Raw genomic sequence first — 20,618 nt, 5'->3', positions numbered from 1 at the left:
GTTCTGCCCACTCACCGCACACCCTCGGGTCCTTCCCCGGCCCCAAAACGCCCGGCGAGCTGCTGCGGTGCCTCCTGCGGGCGGTCCACGGGGGCGGGCGCCACGGGGGAGGCGCTGGGCAAGCGGCTGCGGGGCCGCAGTGCGGGCTGCAGGCCGGGCAGCGCCGCGGCGAGCAGGCAACCGCTGCAGTGCCTCCTCCGCGCCGTGCCGCCCCGGCGAGCTGCGGCTCTGCGCTAATTAAAGCGGCTCACGGCGGGGCCTGCCAAGCGCTGGCCGCTGCCATCCTTCCGTGGCGGATCGGGTCGGGGGGGGACAAAGGCCACGCCGCTCTGCCAGCGCCGGCTGCGGCCCCCGCTGCTTCGACCGCAGCAGGCGTGTATCTGCCTCTCCCAGCAGCCGTCTGTCCGCTTCTTCTGTCCCCAAGGGCCCAAAGCTGCAAACCTCCTGCCCCAAACAAGCCCTGATGCGGTGGCCGAGGGGCGACGGGCGCCCCATACCCCTGTGCCGCTCCATGAGGCGGCCGCAGAGTCCCCCCGCGCCCTTCAGATCTCCGGGGCGGCGCAAGCCCGGGTCTGGGCCGCGGGGGGGGAACACAGCCACGTCCTCCCGCCGCTGTCTCTGCCGCATAAAGCGGCAGCAAACCAGAGGGCAAACCTCACACGAATTAAAAGCCGCTCGGTTTCGCTTGGTTGGTTTTAACCCGCGGCGGTTCCCAGGTCTGTTCGCGGCTGGGTGAGCACTGGAAGCGCTTCTGTCGACTGATCCGCTCCCCACGGCCAGCCCCGGGGAGCGCGAGGAGCCCACGGACCCGAGTGGGACCTTCCTGCCCCAGCCGGCACCGCTGTGCCCACACCACCCGCTCCCAGCGCTCGGTGCCCGCTGCAGGATTGCCTCAGCACTGCACCCGCCCTGCTGTGCCCCACCATTCTGCAAAAAAAGGGAGAACAGCCCCCACCCGGCAGCCCCGAGGGCAAACGAACCCGTTTCCATCAGCTGCCTCTCTCGTACCCAGCAGGTTGCAGCGCAGCACGGAGGAAAGGAGCCATCAGCGAGGCCCTGCAGCGAGCACGGCCCTGGGTGCGACACTGCTGAAACGCCGCTGGGCTGCGGGCTCAGGAGAGCGGCTCACCCCGGCGCTGAAGCGGTGCGGCAGCCAAGCAGGACGCCTACAATTAGAGCAACAATAACAGCAGATTTCTGCGTGCTTCTGGGAAACAGCAAAGCCAGAAACGCAGCAACGGCGGGGTTTTTTTCTCGTTCGAGGCATTCTGCATAGCAGAAGATACAACAGAGCTCTTAATTCACGCCGGCTGAACCAGCACTGAACTTTAATTCTTAAAAGGGAAATGGTTACCAGCCCTGGCACTGCCAGAGAGAGGAGCTTTTTCTAGACCCAGACCACCTGAAAGGCTGCTTTAATAGCTTCTGCACGGGATATTAAGAACACAAACGTTTGGAATATAAAGCCGCGAGAGCCGTGTGCTCTGCAACCATTCATTTCCTTCGGCTGAGCTGAGACCGGTTTTTGGAGCGGCCGTTCTTCTCTCCGAGAGCCCCTCGTAAACAACCAGGGCGCCCTCCTGTCCCCAACCTCCGTGCTGTCATACCCGTGTACCCAACAGAGTGACAAAAGAGGGAGGTAACGAAGAGTTGACACTGCGCTCCTCTGCGGTATTAGCACAGGGAGGTCGTGAGGACCTCTCCGGCCCCTCTGGAGCGCAGGGAAATACAGCGAGCTGCATGCACCTGGCTGGAGCCCCGTTTATTACAGACGCTGTTATCAAACAGCTCCAGCCCCCGGCGGCTCAGCCTGTCCCCGCCCCGCGCGGAAGCGCTCCAAGAAGTCCAGGTAGGCTTTCTTCTGCGGCGCACCCACGGGGACGAAGTGCCCGCCGGGGTGGGTGACGACGACGGGCTCCACGAAGCTCTGCGCCAGCTCCAAGCTGAGGGGGGCGGCGATGACGGCATCAGCCTCACCCACCACGTGCAGCGTGGGCAGGGCGATGGGCTCCCGGTAGAAGTGCCCGTGGGCCGGGGCGCGGCTGGCAAAGCCGGCCACCAGGATGGCGAAGGCCACGGGGAAGCGGGGATCGCCCCGGGCCCTCAAGGCGCACACCATGGCGGCCAGCGCCGCGCCCTGACTGAAGCCCAGCAGCCCGTCGAAAGGCCCGCGCTCCGCCAGCGCCTCCGCCACGGCCGCCAGCGCCTCGTCGAGCCCCGCCGGCTCCTCAGCCGCCTCCCGCGCCTCAAAGGCGCCGGGCCTGGAGAACCACCAGCCGCGGGGGGGGTCGGCGCCGTCGTCGGCGCCGTCTTCCTCGCCGCCTGGCACGAGGTGAGGGGCGTCGAAGGCCACGAGCTCGGCGCGGCCCCTCAGGGCTTTGCGCAGCGCCCCGGTGCGCTGGCGGAAGCGGCGCTCGCTCTGCCGGTAGCCGTGCAGCGCCAGCAGCCGCAGCGGCCGCTCCTCCAACATGGCGCCCGCCCGCCCGCCGGAACAGGGACGGGGAGCTTCCGGCCGCTCCGTGCTTCCCGCCGAAAAGCGGCGAGCTGATTGGGCGGCGTTAGGGACGGGGGGGCGGGACTACGGGCTGAGCCCCGCCCCCTCCTCCCGCCTCGGGCGCCCCCTGGCGGAGGGAGGCCGGGGAGACAAAATGGCGGCGGGGGGGGGGGAATGGACGGGGCGGCTCCGACGGGGGCTGCACGGAGCCGCCCGGGGGGACGAGGGCCGTGCTCAGCCCCTTCCCTGTCCCTCATGGGGCTGCTACCGGGGATGCTCCCCACAAGCCGGTGCAGCCCTGCTGGTGCTCAGTCCCTGTGGGGCTGCGCCCCCGCCACGTCCCCACAAGTGTCAGCGGGGTCGGTGGGGCTGTGCGTCCCCTCGGCGCCATCCCCGGGGACGAGGGGCGTGGGGGGCTTCGCCTGTGGGAGAGAAAGGGGGTGAGGATGAGGAGGGGTTCACAAGGGATGAAGCCACAGGGTGGCGCCTGCGGCACGGCGCTGTCCCCTCCGTCCTGCCACCCACCCACGGCCGGGGGACACGGCGGGGACACCGCCACCCGCGGGGTGCCCACCTGGGGCGGCCGGCCGGGGGGCTGCGGCGCGCCGTGGTTCGCCGTCCACGGCCCCAGGGACTGGCTGCCGTAGAAGTCCATGGGGTACGTCGGCTGCCACTCGATGTCCCCGAGTGCCACCGCCGCCTGCGAGGGGACACGGGGCTGAGCGTGGTGGTGGTGGGGGGGTGATGAGGGGTGGGGGGCGGGGAAGGGGGTGTCTGACCCCCCAAAAATGGGCTGGGGGTCGCTCACCTCGTAGGGCGTCAGCAGCGGCTTGCTGAAGGCTTCCCCCCAGTCGATGGAGAGCCGGGGACAGGCTATCTGCACCCACCTGCAGGGCAAGGACGCGGCAGGTGATGGAGAAAAGCGACATTTTGGGGAGAATAATCCAAGATAGAGCCCCCCCAGCCCCAGCCCCCTGTGAGGGACAGGGACATGTCGGGAGCGAGGTCCCCAGGGGGGCTGCAGGCAGCTCAGAGGCTTCTTACCACACACCCACCGCAGGGAGCTGCTCCCCTACATCCTCTTGCCCCATGGCCAAGAGACGCCACAGGCTTTGGGGACACCAACAAAGAGGAACCCTCTGGGACAGCAAACAAGGGCCAGGAGCTAAATTAAGCCCAAGGCAGCTTTGGGGTTTCTCAAGGGAACAGGTCACGGCCGGGCTGGGGGCCCCCCGCGGCCAGCAGCACTCACGCGTCCACGCCGGGGAAGAGCTGCAGCTTGCTGGGGAAGATCTCCGACAACAGCACCCGCACGAAGGGCCGGCCCAGGGCACGCAGACGCGACTCCAGGTGCTGCAGGAGGGGGAAAAAAGGCACCGGGGGGGGAGGTTTAAAGGGTCAGGTGAGCCTCGTGCGACCCCAAATCCCCAGCATGTCGGGAAAACCAGACAAGCCCCAAAGCTCTGCCCCAAGGGACCCGGCTGCGTGTGACGGGGCCGCGGCTCCATCTCGCTCGCGCGCGGCTCTCCCCAGCGCGTGCCTCAGCCTAATGAAGTAATTACCGCTCAATGACAACAATCTGTTCTCGTTAGCGGCTGCCGGCCCTGGGATGCCCGCCTGCCGCAGGGCCAAAGGCTGCGGGAGGATGCGATGCCGGCCGTACCCTCCAGAGCCGCCGTCCATCGCCCCATTGCCCATGCCCCCAGCCCACCGTGGGCACTTTGCCTTCCCCAAACCCCCTCCTGCCTGTATGGAGGACCCCCCCCACTTCGACTTTTTGGTTTTGCTCTCCTCGCCTGGCTGGGCTGCACGGACAAGTGAACCCGCTCAGGAGTTCATCCAATTAAAAGCAAACCAGGGAATTAATTGCCGAGCCGCTCATCCAGGGGGGTCTCCGCGGCTGGCCAGCTCTCCCCGGCGAGGGGAGCGTTTAATGAGCCCTCGGTCAGCCTCCCTCGTCTGCTGCTAATTGCCCTGCCCGTGCGGCTTCGGGGTGGATCGATGGCAGCGAGGGAGGTCGAGCCGGTCCTTCCCCTGCCCCGACCGTGCCCGTGTGTCCCCAGGGAGCCTGTGTGGCGATGAGGGGACCCCGCAGGTACCTGCAGGATGCGGGGGGAGCCCTGGCGCCCCAGGGTGCCCAGGATGAGCCCCCAGCAGCAGGCGCGGGCGGCGCTGCGGATGGCGTCCTGCCGGGCGCTGCGCATGCGCTCGTGGGCGTAGTGCTCCTGCGAGAAGACCTTGCTGTAGGGATCGTACCTGCGGAGCACACCCACGCTCAGCCCCAACTGGACGGGCTCACGTGCAGCCCCGCTGCCCCTCCTAATTAGCGCTAATTAGCTGCCGAAGCAATGCAGGGCCCGGCTGGCTCGTCAGGGCGCAGCACGGGGACGAGGGGCACAACGGGGCCGGGACCACGCACCCGTCGCAGCCCCCAGCACCCGGTCCGGGCTCTGCTCCCCGCTCGGCTCCCCCCCCAACCTGGCTCATCAATTATGAAGATATCTTTGATTTGTTGCTTTGTTTGACGAGGAGAATTTTAATCAAATCCCACTCGGGTTTCGGCAGCTTCCCCAGCGCCATAAACCTGACGCGCGTCTCCCGTTAGTAACAAACGACCTACTAAGAAATTCAGATTTCACCAAATGGGCCCAGCCTTTCGCTCTTGATATTTCATCTGCTTTCAGCAGCCTCATCATCACGCTTTATGGCCTCTGCCTGCAGCAGCCGGGGAGTTTAATGGCTGCACCTCAAAGAGCTTTCACAGGTACTTGTCAAAATGTTTATATTCAGCCGGAGTAAATGGCTGGCGTTCATCTCACCCAGCGTGGCTCCCCTCTGCCCCTCACCTCCTCTGCCCCACGGCGATGTCTCCGGGGTGGGCGATGGGGACAGCACCCACCTCTCGCCCACCCCTGGGTGCTGGGGGGATCGGGGTGCCCCCGCCACGGGGGGATGGAGGCTGGGGGTGCCCCTACCTGTATGCGGGTATCCCCGGGTTGGCGATCATGATGGACTCCAGGTGGAAGCGGCCGTCACCCAAATACCTGCAGGAGAGGAGGGAGAGCTGCAGGAGGTGGGAGACGGCAGCACCAGGCCAACAATTCCCCAGCCCGCGGGGTGCGGAGGTGCTGGGCGGGCAGGGAGAGCTGCTCACAGGGCGAAAAGGGGCGCCCACGCCGGCACGGAGCAGCAGAAGCAGCGCCCAGGAGCTGCTCCGTCTCTCCGGCTGGTTATAGACATTGCTGCTTCCATTTCTAATCGGATTTCAAGTCAGCAATTACATTTCAAAGCCTTTCATTCAGCTGCCCTAATGGAGTGAGGGCTCGGAAAATGAATTCAGACGTAAAACTTGACTAGATTTTGCCCTTAATTGGAGAATGACATTTTGGAGGATCAAAGCTAATTTGTCTGCAAAAGTTAGCCCCAGAGACGGGCTAAAGAAGAAAATAATAAACGCGGGGAGGACGCAGGTACGCCGGCCACGAGCACCTGGGCGGGCAGCAGGTACCGTGGCGCAGCTCCACCGCAGCAGGACCCGCTCACGCCGTGCGATGCCAACCCGGGTCCCAGCCCGCTCTTGGTGACCTTGGGGACAGCAGAAAGGCATTGCCTCGCCCCCAGGTCCCCGCACGGGGTGAAGCCAGAGCCCTGCACCTGGTGGGTGAGATGGGGTTCGCCCCCCGCAGCCGGGCTCCCCCAAGGGGTGGGGTCCTTGTATTTATTTATTCCGCGGCGCGCTGTATTCACAGTACATTAAGCATTTCCATTACCTAAAATAATTAGGTGATAGGAAGCGAAGTGCTCCCTCTAATTTGCTGTCCTTAAATAAAATTAATGTTGCTGTGATGTTGGGCCCCGGCCATTTGTCTTTTCCAATTATCCGCCCGCCCTTCCATCTATTATCTATTCTGATATACGACTCAATTATTTCGGCCGCGCTACGAGCAGACGCCGCTCGGAGCAGCGCTGGGAGAGCCGGAGGGGCCCAGCCCAGCCCACGAGCACCCCAGGCCAAGCTCTCCCCAAAAGTGCTGAGCCTGGGGAAAGCACCCCTGGGTTTGGGGAAGGTGTGGGGATGGGGACGGGATTGGGGACGGGGGTGCTGTGCGCGGCTCCTGGAGCTCTGCCCCGCTGCGAGCGCTGCAGGGTCCTTGGGGACTGTGGGTACTCGCACGACGGCATCCTCGGGGACCCGGGGTACTCACACGATGGCATCCGTGTCCTGCGCCAGCCGGGGCGAGGTGCAGCCCAGGATCTCTCCGGGGGACAGCGGCTTGCACTGGGGCACACACACCCGGTACTGCGGGCGCAGCTCCTGCGCGGCCGCCTGCGGAGACACGGGGTCAGCGAGCGGGGACGAGCTGGGTGATGGACCCCAAATTCACACTGTGCCCAAGGCTGGTGGTCCTTATGTTTCTGGGGACCCTGGGGGCACCCCAACCCCAACAGCCACAGCGTGCCAGCCCCAAGGGCTGTGCCATAGCTCCTGGGCACAAGGCAGCAGCGGAGGGGAGCCGGTCAGCTCCGAGAGGGTATCGGCCCCGCGGAGCAGAGACGCTCGGCCGGGCTCAGCCAACATATCAATTAGAAGCCGAGGGAAAACGCTTAACGCTTCAACAGCCCCGTGTTTGGATAGACATGGCTCAAGAGGCCCATTCATCTCCGCCCGCCCTGCCCAGCCGAGGAGCAGGCAGACGGAGCTGCCGGAGCTTCCCCCGCCGCTGCCGGCACTGCATCAAAATGCCAAGTGCTCCGCCGCCTGCCCTGACATTTACAGAGCAGCTCCCGGGGGAGCCGGGGAGGGGGTGCCGCCATGAAACATTGATCAGAGTTATTATAAAGTACTCGATCAACGCTACGGCGGCTGCTCGGAGCCACAGCTCACCTGCACGGCCGACACGAACTGGATGGTGCTGACGAGGGCCAGGGAGGCGCCCGGGGCGAAGTTGAAGCGAAGGGTCTCGAGGAAATGGGACGTGTCGATCTTGATGTCCACGAACACGTAGAGCATCTTCAGCCCCTGCGTGGCGTCGATGGGAACTGGAAAGAGATGGAAGGGGGGGGGGGTGAGGATGGGCCGGGTGGGCTCCCCAGCCCCCTGCACCGCTGGCACCCCGGGCTGGGGGAGCACCCGCTCGTTTCTCTCCGGATAACGGCAGCCCAGGGGGATCAATGAACACAAATCTAATTACCCCCGGTGCTAAGAAGCCTGTGTCACCGCGATTAAGTGAATAATTAAAGTACACAGAGTCCGCATCGATCCGCAGCTCCGCGCTCACTTCCCATTTGGGTGCTCTTCACCTGATCACAATTAAGTGCAAATTACTCCCTCCCGCGGGGGCCCGGGGGGACGGGGAAGGCGGCTCCGTGCCACCGGGATGTGTCCCCACGAAGACCCACGGGGCTCCCTCGGGGATGGCTGCACCGAGAGCACCGTGGGCAGCCCGACAGGGGCCCCTTGGCGTGGTTGCTTCACTAACAGCGGGCTGAAAACCGGGCCTTTTAAACTCCCCGTTACAGTGGTGGTAAAGCACCTAGAGCAGATATTTATCACCGCAAACCCTCACGCCGACGTGGCTTTCGGGACACAGTTCTCAACCGGGAAGTCAGTATTTCACAGGGAGCCCGGAGCCATCCTTCAAACCCTTTACACAGCCCCATAAAGCGTCCCCATTCCCCTGCCTGCCCTCGGGAGGGCCGCGAGGTGCCGGCAGCGCGGCGGCGGAGCCGAGCCCTCCGCTCGGCACGGCAATTCCGCCGATCCACCTTAAAACCCGGAGTGTCTTATTGTTATTTTTGGGCTGATTCCATCCTGGGTGGACTTCAAAGTTAGCAGCATCTGGGACAGCAGCGCAGTTTCCATGGCAACTGGATCCAGAGTACCGTCCGCCTGGGGAGCACGCAGCCTCCTCCTCCTCCCTTCCCCTTCCAGCCAGCGCTGCACCCGCGAAGCCGCCTTCCCCGGCCCCTTCCCCGGCCCCTTTCCCGGCCCCGGCCCCATCGGAGGCTCCTGGGCGAGCCCAGGGCACGGGGCTGCGATTTGGGCACCGCTGCAGCCAAGCAGGATGGAGCCGGGCGCTGCGGCACGGCGGGAGGGAAGAGGCTCCGCACCCCGTGCCGCTCCCAAAATCCTGCCCGCGGGCAGCGACCCAGCCGGCCCGGCCCCGGCCAACGCAGGCGGTGGAGGCTGGAGGACAGAAATCCCTTTGGAGAGGGATCCGAGCCCCGGGTTGAGTCTCCAAGCCTGGCGTTGAGCGTGGCCGGGCACCAGCTCGGCGTGGCCATGTGCTTTCAGCCGGGCGCAATGCCACCGGCGGTGGCACAGCCTCCACTGTCCCCACTGCCTCGACCACAACCGGGCGCAGCCACCGCGCTCCCCAGGGCCAAACGTCACCTACTCAGGCAGCTGTGACCGTAGTGCACCAAGAAGTCAGCGCCCAGGGCCCGCGCCGTGTAGTCGTCCACGCAGCACGCGCCGTAGGTCACGTCGCCCATCACCACCGCCTCCGCCTCCGTGAACCTGCGGGGAGGCACAACGGCGGTGAGGGTGGCATCCTGACGGCAATGGCACGGCCCACGTCCTCCCCTCCCTGTGCCAGGGTCCCCGTCCCCAGCCCGGTTTGGTCCCCGCGGGCACGTGGCGCAACCGGGGGACCCCGCGCTGCCGTGGAGCCCCTCGCCCTGCGCCGACGAGGACGAGCGCTGGCTACTCTCCGAGATGTCAACATGATTAAACTGGAGAGCGGTAATCCGCCTCTTCAATTGGGTAAAGCTGTTTGCAATTCAGCGGATTATCCGCTCATCAAATAAGACGCTGCCAGCTTCCTAATGCAGCGAGAGGGAAAGGAGCAGGGGGAGACCCGGCGCGGCGCAGTGTCACCGCTCCGGGGACCAGAGCCACCGGGACGGGCAGGCGGCCACCTCGGCACCCCGAGCCGTGCCAGCACCATGGTGGCAGCGGGCTGGCAGAGCCACCGTCACCCCACGCCCGAGCTGGTGCACCCCATCCCGTGCCCGGCTGCATCTCCAGTGGGTGCCAGCTCGGAAAAGACAGGTGCCAGCTGCGCTCGGGGAGCAGCTGGTGCTTAGGTGGCACTTGGAGAGGGGTGGCACGGAGCGAGCTGGCACCGTCACCCGTCACCCGTGCCAGGCATCGCCGCCCCAGCCACCCGGGCACCCGCGTGCCGAGAGATAAAGCCGGGGCTCGCGCGTGATTTAAAGGAGCCACCTTTGTGGGTAGTTTATGGCACCATTTCAGGGGATTATTAGCTTGGCCGCGTTCCCGGGGAGCCGCCGCGGTGGTTTAATTATGAAAGCAGGTATCGCAGTGACAAAGCCCCGCGCCTGGAGGGGCCGCTTAAACCCGATGCTAATTCCTTATTTACACCGATGGCCGGGCTGTACCTCGGGCCTGGGCACCCCCGGCTCCTGCTCGGTGGCTTCTTACGAGGGCGACCCCGGTGCCGGCAGGGGCTCGGTGCCACCGGTGCGGGGCTCGGGGCCTGCAGAGGTGGGGGCCCCTGCGCAGCGTCACCCCCCTGTCGGTGCTGGCTGGGGGCCAGGGTCCCGCGCGCGCTCCTCCCCGAGCGCCAGGCAGGGAGCGTTACGTCGGCGGCAAGAATAGAAATGGTGGGCAGATCTGGGCAGATGGCAGAAGGTGGGGAAATGGCGGAGCGTGCTGGATATTAACAGCTCCGGCCCGTCGTCAGCGCCCCGGGGAGGGGGACAGGGCAGCGAGAGCATCCCCGCCAAGGGGACGGAGCCACTGCCACCCCTCAAATCCTGCAAGAATCAGGCACCACCAGCTCTCCCCCCAGCTGGGGGGCTGGGGACAGCGGGAGGATGGACCTGAGCCCGCCAGCACCCAAAATCCCGCGGTCCCTCGCCGCCAGCACGGCCTGGATGGGAGGACGATGGCTGCACTGCCCCTACAGCAGTGCCACGGGGCTGGGGGCTGCCGGCGAAGCATCGAGAAAGCTCTCCCCACCCCCCCCCCCCCCCCCCGAGCCCCCAGCCCCCTTCTCTAATGAGAGGTGATGAGACGTACGTGAATCAGACTCCACACATCTCAGCAAAAGTGGAAAATTATTCAGCTCCTTAAGATTCAGGACGGGGAGGTCTGACTCAGAGCGGCAGCCAGCGCCGCTTAATTTTTTATAGATTAAAATGTATGCAAATTGGCCCGAACCCCAGAGAAAGTCCCTGGGGGTGAAGAGCGAGAAAGTGAAATAGCAACAGCGGAGGGAGGGGGCAGAGCCTGGCGGAGGCGCCCGGTGCCCCTGCCCGGTGCGCTGGGCTCGGCACGTGGCTCCTCGGAGAGGGTGCTGAGCCCCACGCGATGCAGGGAGCTGTCCTGCTCCAGGAGCTCGGACAGGGGACCTGGGACGGACCCAGGACACCGCAGGATGATGCTGGGGAGGTGGGATGGGTGCAGGGAGCACCGCGGTGCCGGGGGGGACACGGGGCCAGCACGCGCCGGGGTGACCCGCGCCGGCTGGGCTGGACGCTCGAGCGGAGCGGCTGCAATCTCCCGAGACAAATCAAAGGCGAGCGCGGGGGCCTCCCCTTGATGTTTTAATCAGTTCGGTGTCACCAGAGCCTTTCATCAAACTACAGAGGAAGGAAACGTCAATTAGCAGCCACCTGCCTGTCACGGGGGCCGGCAAGCCGCTCGCCCACCGGCCCGGACCCGAGCGGCTGCGGCAGCGTCCTCGTGGGTGCCTCGTGTCCCCGCCGCTCGTCGTGGGGTCCCGGTGGCGTGTCAGGACGCGGTGACAGGGCTGTCCCCAGCCGGCGCCAAGCCGCTCGCTCCAGCTGGGAGCTCATGAATATTGAAGACTAAGGGAGGTTATTCATCTTTCACGTCCCGCAAACCCCGTTCATTCTGAAAAACAGCCCGGCCTTAGCATTTTTCTCATCTCCCCTAATTCATTATCTCCTCTTTTAAACAGATGGCGCCCAAAATCCCATTTATAAAGTGCCACGCTCAGCGCTGTCAGGACGCGCGCCCGGGCTCGGGTCCCGGCCCCGTGGCGGCGATGGGAGCGCGCCCGGCCCCCTGACCCTGCTCTCCCGTGGCCGGCACAGGACGGAGGTGACAACAACCCAGGGACAAGCTTGGGGACCCCATCCCCTCCTCCAGCCACGCGCCAGCAGCCCTGGCTTCACCCTGCCTCACTTTTACCAGCAAAACTTTCCTGCCTGCGGGCCCAGCAGCCCCCAGCACGGGGCAGCCGGTCCCCAGCATCCCCTCCCGCCGCCTGATGGCTCCCGGCCCCCCGGCAGATAAATGAGGGCGTTTGCTGCCGGCGGCAGCGCGGTGCCCCCTGACACCGCGTGAGCGATGCCGCGCTGACCCGCAGCCCATCAATCTGCTCCGCTCGCCCTGGCGGAGGGGACCCAGCCACGGCGCATCCATCTCACCCGGCCGCCGGCCGTGCTCCAGCAGCTCTCGGTGGAAAAGAGATGGAGGGGACCAGGCTGGGAGCCCCCCGTCCTGGCATTTCGGGGCTTATAGAGACGCTGCAGCACCCATGGGTGCCCGCGTCCCGCTGGGGATGGGGACACGGAGCGAGCTGCTCCGTGCCCGCGGGCTCCCATCTCAGCTCGCCGCCGTCCCGGGGCACGGAGCGCAGCCCCGGCCCAGAACAATGCATTTAATTAGCGGAGAAGCCCATCACCGAGCCGCATTACCAGGCTCCCAACTTCATTAGCACGGGAAGGCTGCACATAATTAAAATAATGAGTTTGCAATTTTACTGCAAACGGCTCTGGAAGAGCACCGCTGCAGCTGGGCAATTACCGCCCGCGCGCGGCCCCGCCGAGCGCCCGCAAGTGGGTCAGGCCGGCGAGGCGTGCGCGTCCCCGGGGTCCCCAACGGCCGGGTCCCCGTCCTGGTCCCGTCCCACATGGGGACGTGGCCGGTCCCTGCCCTACCAGGCAGCCTGCGTCCCGAGGTGCACCCCAGCCCCATGTTTTGCTGGCCTGGAGGCTGGGAAAACCCCAAACGAGACAAAGCAAGGTCCCAGAGCAGGGTGGTGGCAAGGCCACCGTGGTTTCCTGCGCCCAGTTGGTGCCTGTCCCCTCCGTGGCAGCTTCCCTGTGGCCGTGCCACGGGGCCACCCCTCGGTGCCAGCTCCCCGAGGACACGGGGACACGGGACGGGCACCACGGTGGGGTGACATTGGCACGGCCTGGCCCCAAGGAGGTGGCAGCCCCGTGCACAGCCCCTGCCCTGTCCTCCCTACAGCCCGGGCGAGGCTTTAAACGTCTCCGCTCAAGTGAGAACTTCATTCTCCCTAATGATGCCGCTGTGCACTTAATGACGGTGATTAAATCCCCCTGCGCACCGCGCCGCTTCTGCTGAAAGGACGAAGGGAGAGAGGAGAGGGCAACGAGACGGCGGCCGAGGCCGGATCCTGCGCCGCGCTGACACCCCCAGAGGCTCCTTCGGGGCTTTCCGGCGATGCCACCAGCTTTGTCACGCCGCTCAGTGCCACGTGGCAGAGCCGCCTGGCCGGGGCACCCGGTGCCCCCGTGCTGGCACCCACCAGGAGGGGACGGCACGTGCGGCACCCAGGGGCTCCTCCGTCCTCGCTATCTCTGCCGCCGGCTGCAGCGGGGCCTTTCAAGCCGTGCCAGCGCTGCCGGCTGCTCCGGGCACCCCGGCCAGGATGCGGCCCCAGGGCAAGGGGGGGGGCGGGGGGCGGGCAAAACCGTGCCAACAGCGCTCGCCCGGCCCCGCGCCACCCCTGATTAGCAGGAGCCGCTCGCCCTGCCGCCGGGTGGGGAGACAGAGGGATTAGCAGCTGCGGAACCTGACAGCCGACTTTATTAACAAGGAATCAAAAGCCCAGCTGAGAGCCCAGCCGATCCGCCTGCTCCAGCCCCGGCGGGGGGTGGGGGGGTGGGGGGGAAAAGGGGTCCGCTCCCGCAGACCCCCCCACATCAATCCTAAGCCCTCGGCGCGGGGCGCACCGCTGCTGCCACCTCCCCGGCACAGTGGGCTGGGGGCTGCCCCCAACTCCCGAGCTGCTGCCCAGGCTCTCCCCACGCGCATCTCCCCCCTCCTGCCGCCCCCCACGTGTGTCGTTCCCCCCCCCCCCCGGCACGAGCTCCCCTCCGCCGAATTACATCAGCTGCCAGAAACGGAGCCAATTTGGAAGTCGCCGCCGGAGCGTCGTGATGCGGCTCCGGCAGCCCGCGGCCCCGCCAGCTCAGCGGCCCGCGGGCGGCAGCGAGACCCCCGCCCCGCTGGGGGCTGGCGACCGGCCCCGCGGCCCCCCCATCCCGCTCGGAGGTAACGCCAACCCTATTAACGCTAATTAACGGGGCCTCACGCCGGTCGATGCTGTCAGTGTCCTTATTTCAAAGGCACCACGCTAAGCACCCGAAGCCTTTCGGCGATGCTCCGGCTTCAGCCAAGCGCCCGGCAAGAGGCAGCGCGATGCCGGGGTGCGCGGGGTGGGCACGGGCTGGGGACCCCAACCCACAGCCCCCTGCCCTCGTCCCCACTATCCTCCTCGAAGGGAGCAGACGGACCCACCGGGTGCCTGTCTGAGACACCCGCGCTTCGGCAGAGCGAGGCTACATCCTTGCTCTCATCCCTCCCCAAATATTTGTGTATTTTGCCAAAAGCAGCTCCAGCAGCCGGGAGAAATATTAGGGGGGCGGCAGCAGGCATGGCTCCGGCTGAGCAGGAGCGCTGTGGGACAGGCACTGCTGTCCCCATGCTATGGTAGATGCCACCTGCGGCCAGCAGCACCCAGATCCTGTCCCCAGCCTCGCCACGGCCGGAGCTGCACCGATTCCCATCACGTCGCAGCCACGCGGCTCCTGGGCAACGAGCGGGGCCACTGGGCGCAGCAGCCAGCCGTGATTCCACATTAATGCCCGCGATGAATATTAACAGCAGGAGGAGGCAGGCTCTAACGAGGCCACCCGCCGGTCCACGCCTCACCCACAGCAATTCAACCCGGTCCCAAGAGCGCGGGGACACGGCTGGGCTCGCTCCCGACCCCCGCATCCTCCGGACGGCAGCGCCAGCGCCCGGCACGGCCTCGTCCCCAAGCCAGAGGACGGCTGTCACCCGGCGTCCCCAGCACGGGACCGGGCGCTGCGGCGTCCCCGGGTGCTGCGGGGCAGCAGCAAGGGCAGGATCCGACCACCCCTGGCAGGGAAGGCGAGGCCCTTGGGGACGCTGCACCCCGGGAAGCGGGGCTTAAGGTTTCATTCAGATGAAAGAGCCCCTTAATCCGCCGCCTTTGAAGTCGGAGACATGAAAGCGGCTGGGTGCCAAAGCCGGAGAGGAGGCAGCGCCGCTTAAAGGGACAGGCCCACGCGGTGCCGCCCGCCCCCCCCGCGTCCCTTCGGTCCCCCGCAGCCACCCCCCCGCATCCCACGCCCGTCCCGTCCCCCGCACCCGTCCCCTGCGCCCCACGCTCGCCTCCTGCCCGCTCCCACCCTCCCACTGCTCCCTCGCCCAGCCCTAACGCGGGGCCGCGGCAGCTCCCCCCCCGCCTCCGGGGACACGGTGACAAAGCTGGGACACGTCCCGTGCCAAAGCCAGGATGTGTCCCGTGACCCCCCCCCCCCCCCCCCCCCCAGTGAGGGGCTGGGGGGGGACAGCCACAGCAGGGTGACGGGTGGGACAGGACAGGTGACAAGATTTCGGCCGATTTCTGCCAGGTGCCTGAACCCACCGCCACAACGCCGAGCTCCTCGGTCCCCCTTCGTTCCCACCTCCTGCTTCCATCGAGGGAAAAAAAATCAGGAGGGCTGGGGCCGAGAGCTGCCTGCGGTCACCTCGTGTAGGGACACGGCCTCCGGGCTGTCACCTCTTCAGCAGCACCACAGGGAGCAGAGCTCCCGGGGGACAGGGACAGGTCCCTGCCGCCCACATCCAGGGGACGTCCCCGCGAGGGCACCCGGCCATGCTTGCACCGCAGAGGTCACCGCCACCCTGAGGCTCCGCAAGCAGACAGTGGGGACGTGTGAATCCAGAAGGGACCGCGGGCGCTGGGAGGGCGGCGTGGCCGTGCCGTCCCCGTCCCCAGAGAGCCGGGAGGCTGCGGCGGAGGTGGGAGCCCCAGCGCCCTCCCCGGGGCGCGCAGCTGGGTCTTACCGCTCGATGATGTCTGCGATGGTGCAGGCGAACATGAGGAGCCCCTCCGGCATCTGTAGGGCCACTGCAAGAGAAACACCCGCGGTTACCTGGCGCTCCCAAGCAGGGACCGGCCCCGTCGCGCACCCACGGCAGGATCCGACCCCTTTGGGCTTCCCCAAAACCGACAGAAATTGGGCAAAAGGACGGCGGAAAGCGGCGGCGTGGCACAGATCCCCGAGGCCCCGGCCGTGGTGCTGGCTCTGCCTGCCCGCGCCCATCCTGAGCGAGCGCATCTCGTCCCTTTTTGAACCCGCTGACACTTCTGGTCTGCCTGGCTTCCCGCAGTAACGAGCTCGAGGTTTTAATTATGTGCTGCACGGGGAAAAGTACTTTCTTCTGTTTATTTTAAACCTGCTCCTAATAATGTAAACGTGCGCCCCTGGCTCTCCTGCTGCAAGGAAGAGGGAATAATCATCCCCTATTCAGCCTCCCCGCATCACTCACAACTCCACAGCCCTCTCTCATGTCCCCCTTCGGTCGGCTCTCTTCCAGCTAAAGGATCTAAATCTGTTTCATCTCCCATTGTACAGAAGCTCTTCGAAACCTTTGATCGTCCTCGCGGCCCTTCTCCACACCTCCCCTCGCTGCCTCGCTCCCCGTTTTGAGAGGGTGGCCGGCGACGCAGGCAGCTTTGTGCGTAGCACGCGTTTATTCATAGCAGGGCGATGTTTCCCGTTTTGTTCTCTCCTCGCGGCTCGGAACAATCCCTCTGCCACGCGCGGGGCCGCGAAGCCGGCCAGGAGCTCAGCCTCTCGCTTCGGTGCCCGGCCCTATTAATCCCCTTGTCGTTTCACCTCCCGATCCGGCTAATATCCCAGCAATATTTACCCAAACGGCCTCTGCAAATCCCTTTCCGACGGAGATCCCCAGGCTGCCGAGCCAAAACCCGGTGGCAAACGCGGAGCTGTTTAAAGCCCTGCCCCAAATCGGGCTAATCTCACCCCGGCTCCAATCTGTGGGGCACCGGGAAAGCTCCGGGGGGGGCTCTGCCAGTCCGAGGCTGCGCAAGCACCAGGTGCCCCCACTATCCCCAGCCCACCTGGGACCATTTGGGGCTGCCTCCACCCCACTACCACCAGCTTTTGGAGGGCAGAGCCTTACGGAGCAGTGCTGGAGGTCCGAAAATAGTGGGAACGGGGGACGGCGATGCTGCTGGGGTGCCACAGCCGGGCACGAGCCCACCACGGGGCCAGAGCCCCCCCTCCCCCCCTCCCCGCACCCCGGGATGCTCCCAGCTCCTCAAACGGCTTCGCCCCCACCAGGGGCAAGGGGGTGACAAGAGGGTGACAAGGGGGTGACAAGGGGGTGACACGGTGGCTCCCAGCCCCGTGTCAGGCAGGGCTGGCACCAACCCCGCGTTCCCCCAGCAACGCGGCCCCGGCTGGGCTCGGCACAGGCGGCTTTTGAAAATCCCAGCATGGCTGGCTGGCTGATGGGCTCCGCTCCCAGCTCCGCGGACTAAATCCCAACCGCATATTTACATTTAATTAGGAGGTGCCAACAAGCAGCAAAACGCGGCAGCGGGAGCCGCGGGAGCTGTGGCAACGAGGCCGGGCAGCCCTGCCCCGTACCGGGAGCCGCGGGGACGGCGACGTGCCCACGGCCACCGTGCCACGAGGGACACGGGGGTGCGGCGTCCCCCCGTGATGCCCAGCAGCTCGGTGGCAGCTGGCAAGGCTCCCGAGAAGACACGGTGCTTGTAAAAGCAGGGACGAAGGTGGCATCGGGTGAGGGAGGACCCCCAGCACCCCTTCGGGGGCCACCACGGAGCCTCCCCACCCACCGTGGGCCACGGCCGCCCCCCGGGGTTCCGGGAGCGAGGATGAGGCTGGGGCTCAGCGCCGTGCCAGGGAGGCGCAGGGAGAGCATCGCGGAGCTGGCCGGCGGCCCAGCCACGTCTGCGGAGCTGACAGCTCCACGCAGCTCCACCTGTCCTGTTCGATGCGATTACAGCCCGGCGATACAGGTCTATTAACCCGGCACCGGGGCACGGGCGGCTCCATGAGGCACCCGCGCACGGGGGCTGCCCCAGCACCGTGGGTCCCCAGCGGGTGCCCTGTCCTGTCCCGTCCCGTCCCGTCCCATCCATCCTGTCCTGTGCCATCCCGTCCCATCCCATCTCATCCACCCTGTCCCATCCCAACATGGTCCCATCCATCCCGTCCCATCCCATCTCATCCATCCTGTCCTGTCCCAAACCATCTCATCCATCCCATCCTGTCCCACCCCATCCGTCCCGTCCTGTTCCATCCCATCCCAGCCCATCCATCCCGTCTTGTTCCATCTCATCTCACCCACCTTGTTCGATCCCGTCTCATCCCATCCCATCCATCTCATCCGTCCTGTCCTGTCCCAACCTGTCCCATCCATCCCATCCCAACCCGTCCCATCCATCCCATCCCAACCCATCCCACTCCATCCATTCCGTCCCATCCCATCCATCCCGCTCCGTCCCATCCATCCCGTCCCATCCCATCCCACCCCACCCATCCCATCCCCGCTCACCCTTCCTGGCCCCCGCCTGCCGGATCCTCCAGACGGTTTTGGGGATCTCGAAGTTGTAGTTGGCGGGCAGGGCCCCCCGCCGCCTCCCGCAGCTCGGGGTCGCTCAGCAGCTCCTCGGGGACCTGCGTCGCCGCCCGCCGCGCCGCGGCTCGGCCTGCGGGAGGGAACGGGGCATGCAACGGGGGGTGGCCGGGGTGGGGGCACCACATCCCGGGGGGCACCGGGCGGCCCCGTAACACCCCCGGGGCTGGGTCCGAGCCCCCGTTAAGCAGCCAGATTTCAGCTCGGGTCAACGATATTAATTATTTTGGGGTGGGGGGCACGTTTTACGCCCCCAAAGCGCCACCGTGCCTTGGCGTGACCCCAAAACAAACCGGGGGTTCCCGTGCCCGGTACCGGCCACCCGACAGCGACCGAACCGGGCCTGCCCCGTTGTGGGGAGTCCCCCCACCCCGCACCCCTTTTCCCCCTCACCCCCCCCCCCCCCCCCCCGCCCCCCGGGTACCGGCAGCAGCCGCCGCCCCCGCAGCTCGGCGGAGTCAGAGCGCGGCGGGGGAGTGACAGCACGGGATTATTCACCGCCGCCAGCCCCGGCGAGCGTCACCCGGCACCGGCACCGTGAGCCACCGACCCCTCCGCACGGCCCACGGCACAGCCGGGACGGCCCCCGGGAGGGGTGTGTGTGTGTGTGGGGGGCGGTGTGCTCCCGCCACCGGCACCCAAAATACCCCAAACACCGGGATGGGGGGGTGGGGGGGGCCGGGGGATGAGCCCCGGTGTGCCGGTACGGAGCCGGGCGGGCTCACGGTGCGGCGGGGAAGCGGCCCCGGGAGGCAGAACCGGGCCGCGGTTCCGAGCCGTTTTCGCAGAGCACGATCCCAAGCCGGTATCCCCCGGAGCACCGGCTCTGAGGGCCGGTAACCGGGCCCGGTAGAGGCTGCCGGTACCGTCCCGGTTGTGCTCGGTCCCCCCGGGCACCGGGAGGTGAGGCCCAGAACCGGCGCGGCTCCGCGGTTCCGACCCGTTTCGGCAGAGCACGACCCCAACCCGGTATCCCCCGGTGCACCGGCTCTGCGTCCGGTAACCGGGCCCGGTAGCGGCTGCCGGTACCGTCCCGGTTGTGCCCGGTCCTCCCCGTCCCGTCCGGCCCCGCTCGGCCCCGTCCGGCCCCGTCCCACCTGCGGCAGCCGCGGGCCTCGTGGCCGCGCACCGGAGGCGCCCCGGGGCCGCCATGGCGCGGGGGCAGGCGGCGGCGGCAGGCAGCGGCAGCCGAGCCCCGAGCGGGCGGCGCGGCCAGGCCAGAGCAGCCGCCGGCCGCCGCATCGAGCCCGGCGGAGCGCACGGCCGGGCCCCGACGGGACGGGGCGGGACGGGACGGGACAAAAAGGGGGCACGGCGGCTCCGAGCCCGTGCCGAGAACCACGCCGAAGGGTTTGGCCCCCCCCCCCCCCCCCCCCCCCCCTCCTCCGGGGTGTTGGGGCTGAGCCCCGTGGCTCCGCCGTTCTGCCGGGGCTCATCGCCCCCGGGCTACCGGGTGCCCGCTCCCGGTACCGTTGTGGGATCGCGGAGGGGGTGGCCACGGGGACGGCCCTGGGGGTCCCTCCCCGCTGCGAGACGTGGGATGAGAGGGGGCTTGGGGTCCCGGGGGTGGCAGGGGGACGGGGGGGGGACGGCGACCCCCGAGGGGCAGCGGGGACAGCAGCGTCCCCGGTGGGATAACGGGGGCTGCTATGGGGCTGGAGGGAGCCCCGAGGGGCAGCGGGGACCTCCGGGGGGCACGGCGGGGGCAGCGGGACCCCCGTGCGGTATCGGGACCCCGATGGGGTGGGGGTGGACCGGGGGGTCGGCAGGGACCCGGGGGGCAAAGAGCGGGGAAGGACCCGGTGGAGCGGCACGGATGGGGCGGAGGGGACAGCGGGGACAGCGGGGACTCGGGGGGGGGGGGGGGGGGCGCAGCAGGGACAGCGGAGCTCCCGATGGGGTGGCAGCGACCCCGCGGGGGCATCGGGAGCTCCATTAGGGCGGAGGGGCGACGCTAAGGGGCGGGGGGCCCCGTTGGAGGAGGGGTAGGATGGGGCGGCGGGGGACAGGGGGGCCCCGGCGGGTGCTTTGGGGACAGCGGGGACACGACGCGACACCCGGCGGGGAGTGCGACGGGGCGGGGGGGCGACAGCGGGGACCCGATGGGACGGAGGGCTCTGCCCTCGGGGGGTCACCGGGGGGGCGGCGCGGGGACCGGGAGCAGCGGCACTTTCACGAACTGTCCACGGGAGGCGGGAGAGGCGGCGGCGGAGGAGGAGGAGGAGGAGGAAGGGGGGGCCCCGGCCAGGCTCGCCCAGCCCAGCCCAGCCCAGCCCGGCCCAGCCCAGCCCAGCCCGGCCCAGCCCGCCCCGTCGCTGCCCCGCCCCGCCCTGCCCAGCCCTGCTCCGCCGCTGCAGGCACCGCGGCACCGGC

At 67.5% G+C, this 20,618-nt stretch overlaps 2 protein-coding genes across 2 annotated transcripts; both read right to left on the bottom strand.

Moving 5' to 3' along the window:
* Positions 1 to 1,311: 1,311 nt before the first annotated feature.
* OVCA2 (OVCA2 serine hydrolase domain containing) lies at positions 1,312 to 2,470 on the bottom strand. The gene has a single exon (XM_040532511.1). It carries the CDS (start codon positions 2,468 to 2,470, stop codon positions 1,781 to 1,783), a length of 690 nt encoding a protein of 229 aa, XP_040388445.1. The 3' UTR covers positions 1,312 to 1,780.
* DPH1 (diphthamide biosynthesis 1) lies at positions 1,312 to 19,397 on the bottom strand. The gene is given in 13 exon segments (XM_040532932.1): positions 1,312 to 2,916; positions 3,069 to 3,194; positions 3,303 to 3,381; positions 3,747 to 3,847; positions 4,594 to 4,750; positions 5,470 to 5,538; positions 6,700 to 6,821; positions 7,380 to 7,534; positions 8,893 to 9,014; positions 15,618 to 15,681; positions 18,165 to 18,240; positions 18,242 to 18,318; positions 18,971 to 19,397. Coding segments are annotated over 13 exon segments (1,689 nt in total). The 3' UTR covers positions 1,312 to 2,802.
* Between the last annotated feature and the right edge of the window lie 1,221 nt (positions 19,398 to 20,618).

Source organism: Cygnus olor, chromosome 20 (assembly GCF_009769625.2).
Source record: "Cygnus olor isolate bCygOlo1 chromosome 20, bCygOlo1.pri.v2, whole genome shotgun sequence".
In the NCBI taxonomy this organism is placed as follows: domain Eukaryota; kingdom Metazoa; phylum Chordata; class Aves; order Anseriformes; family Anatidae; genus Cygnus; species Cygnus olor.
Note: the sequence above shows the minus strand (reverse complement) of the source record. Positions and strands in the feature narration are given on the sequence as shown.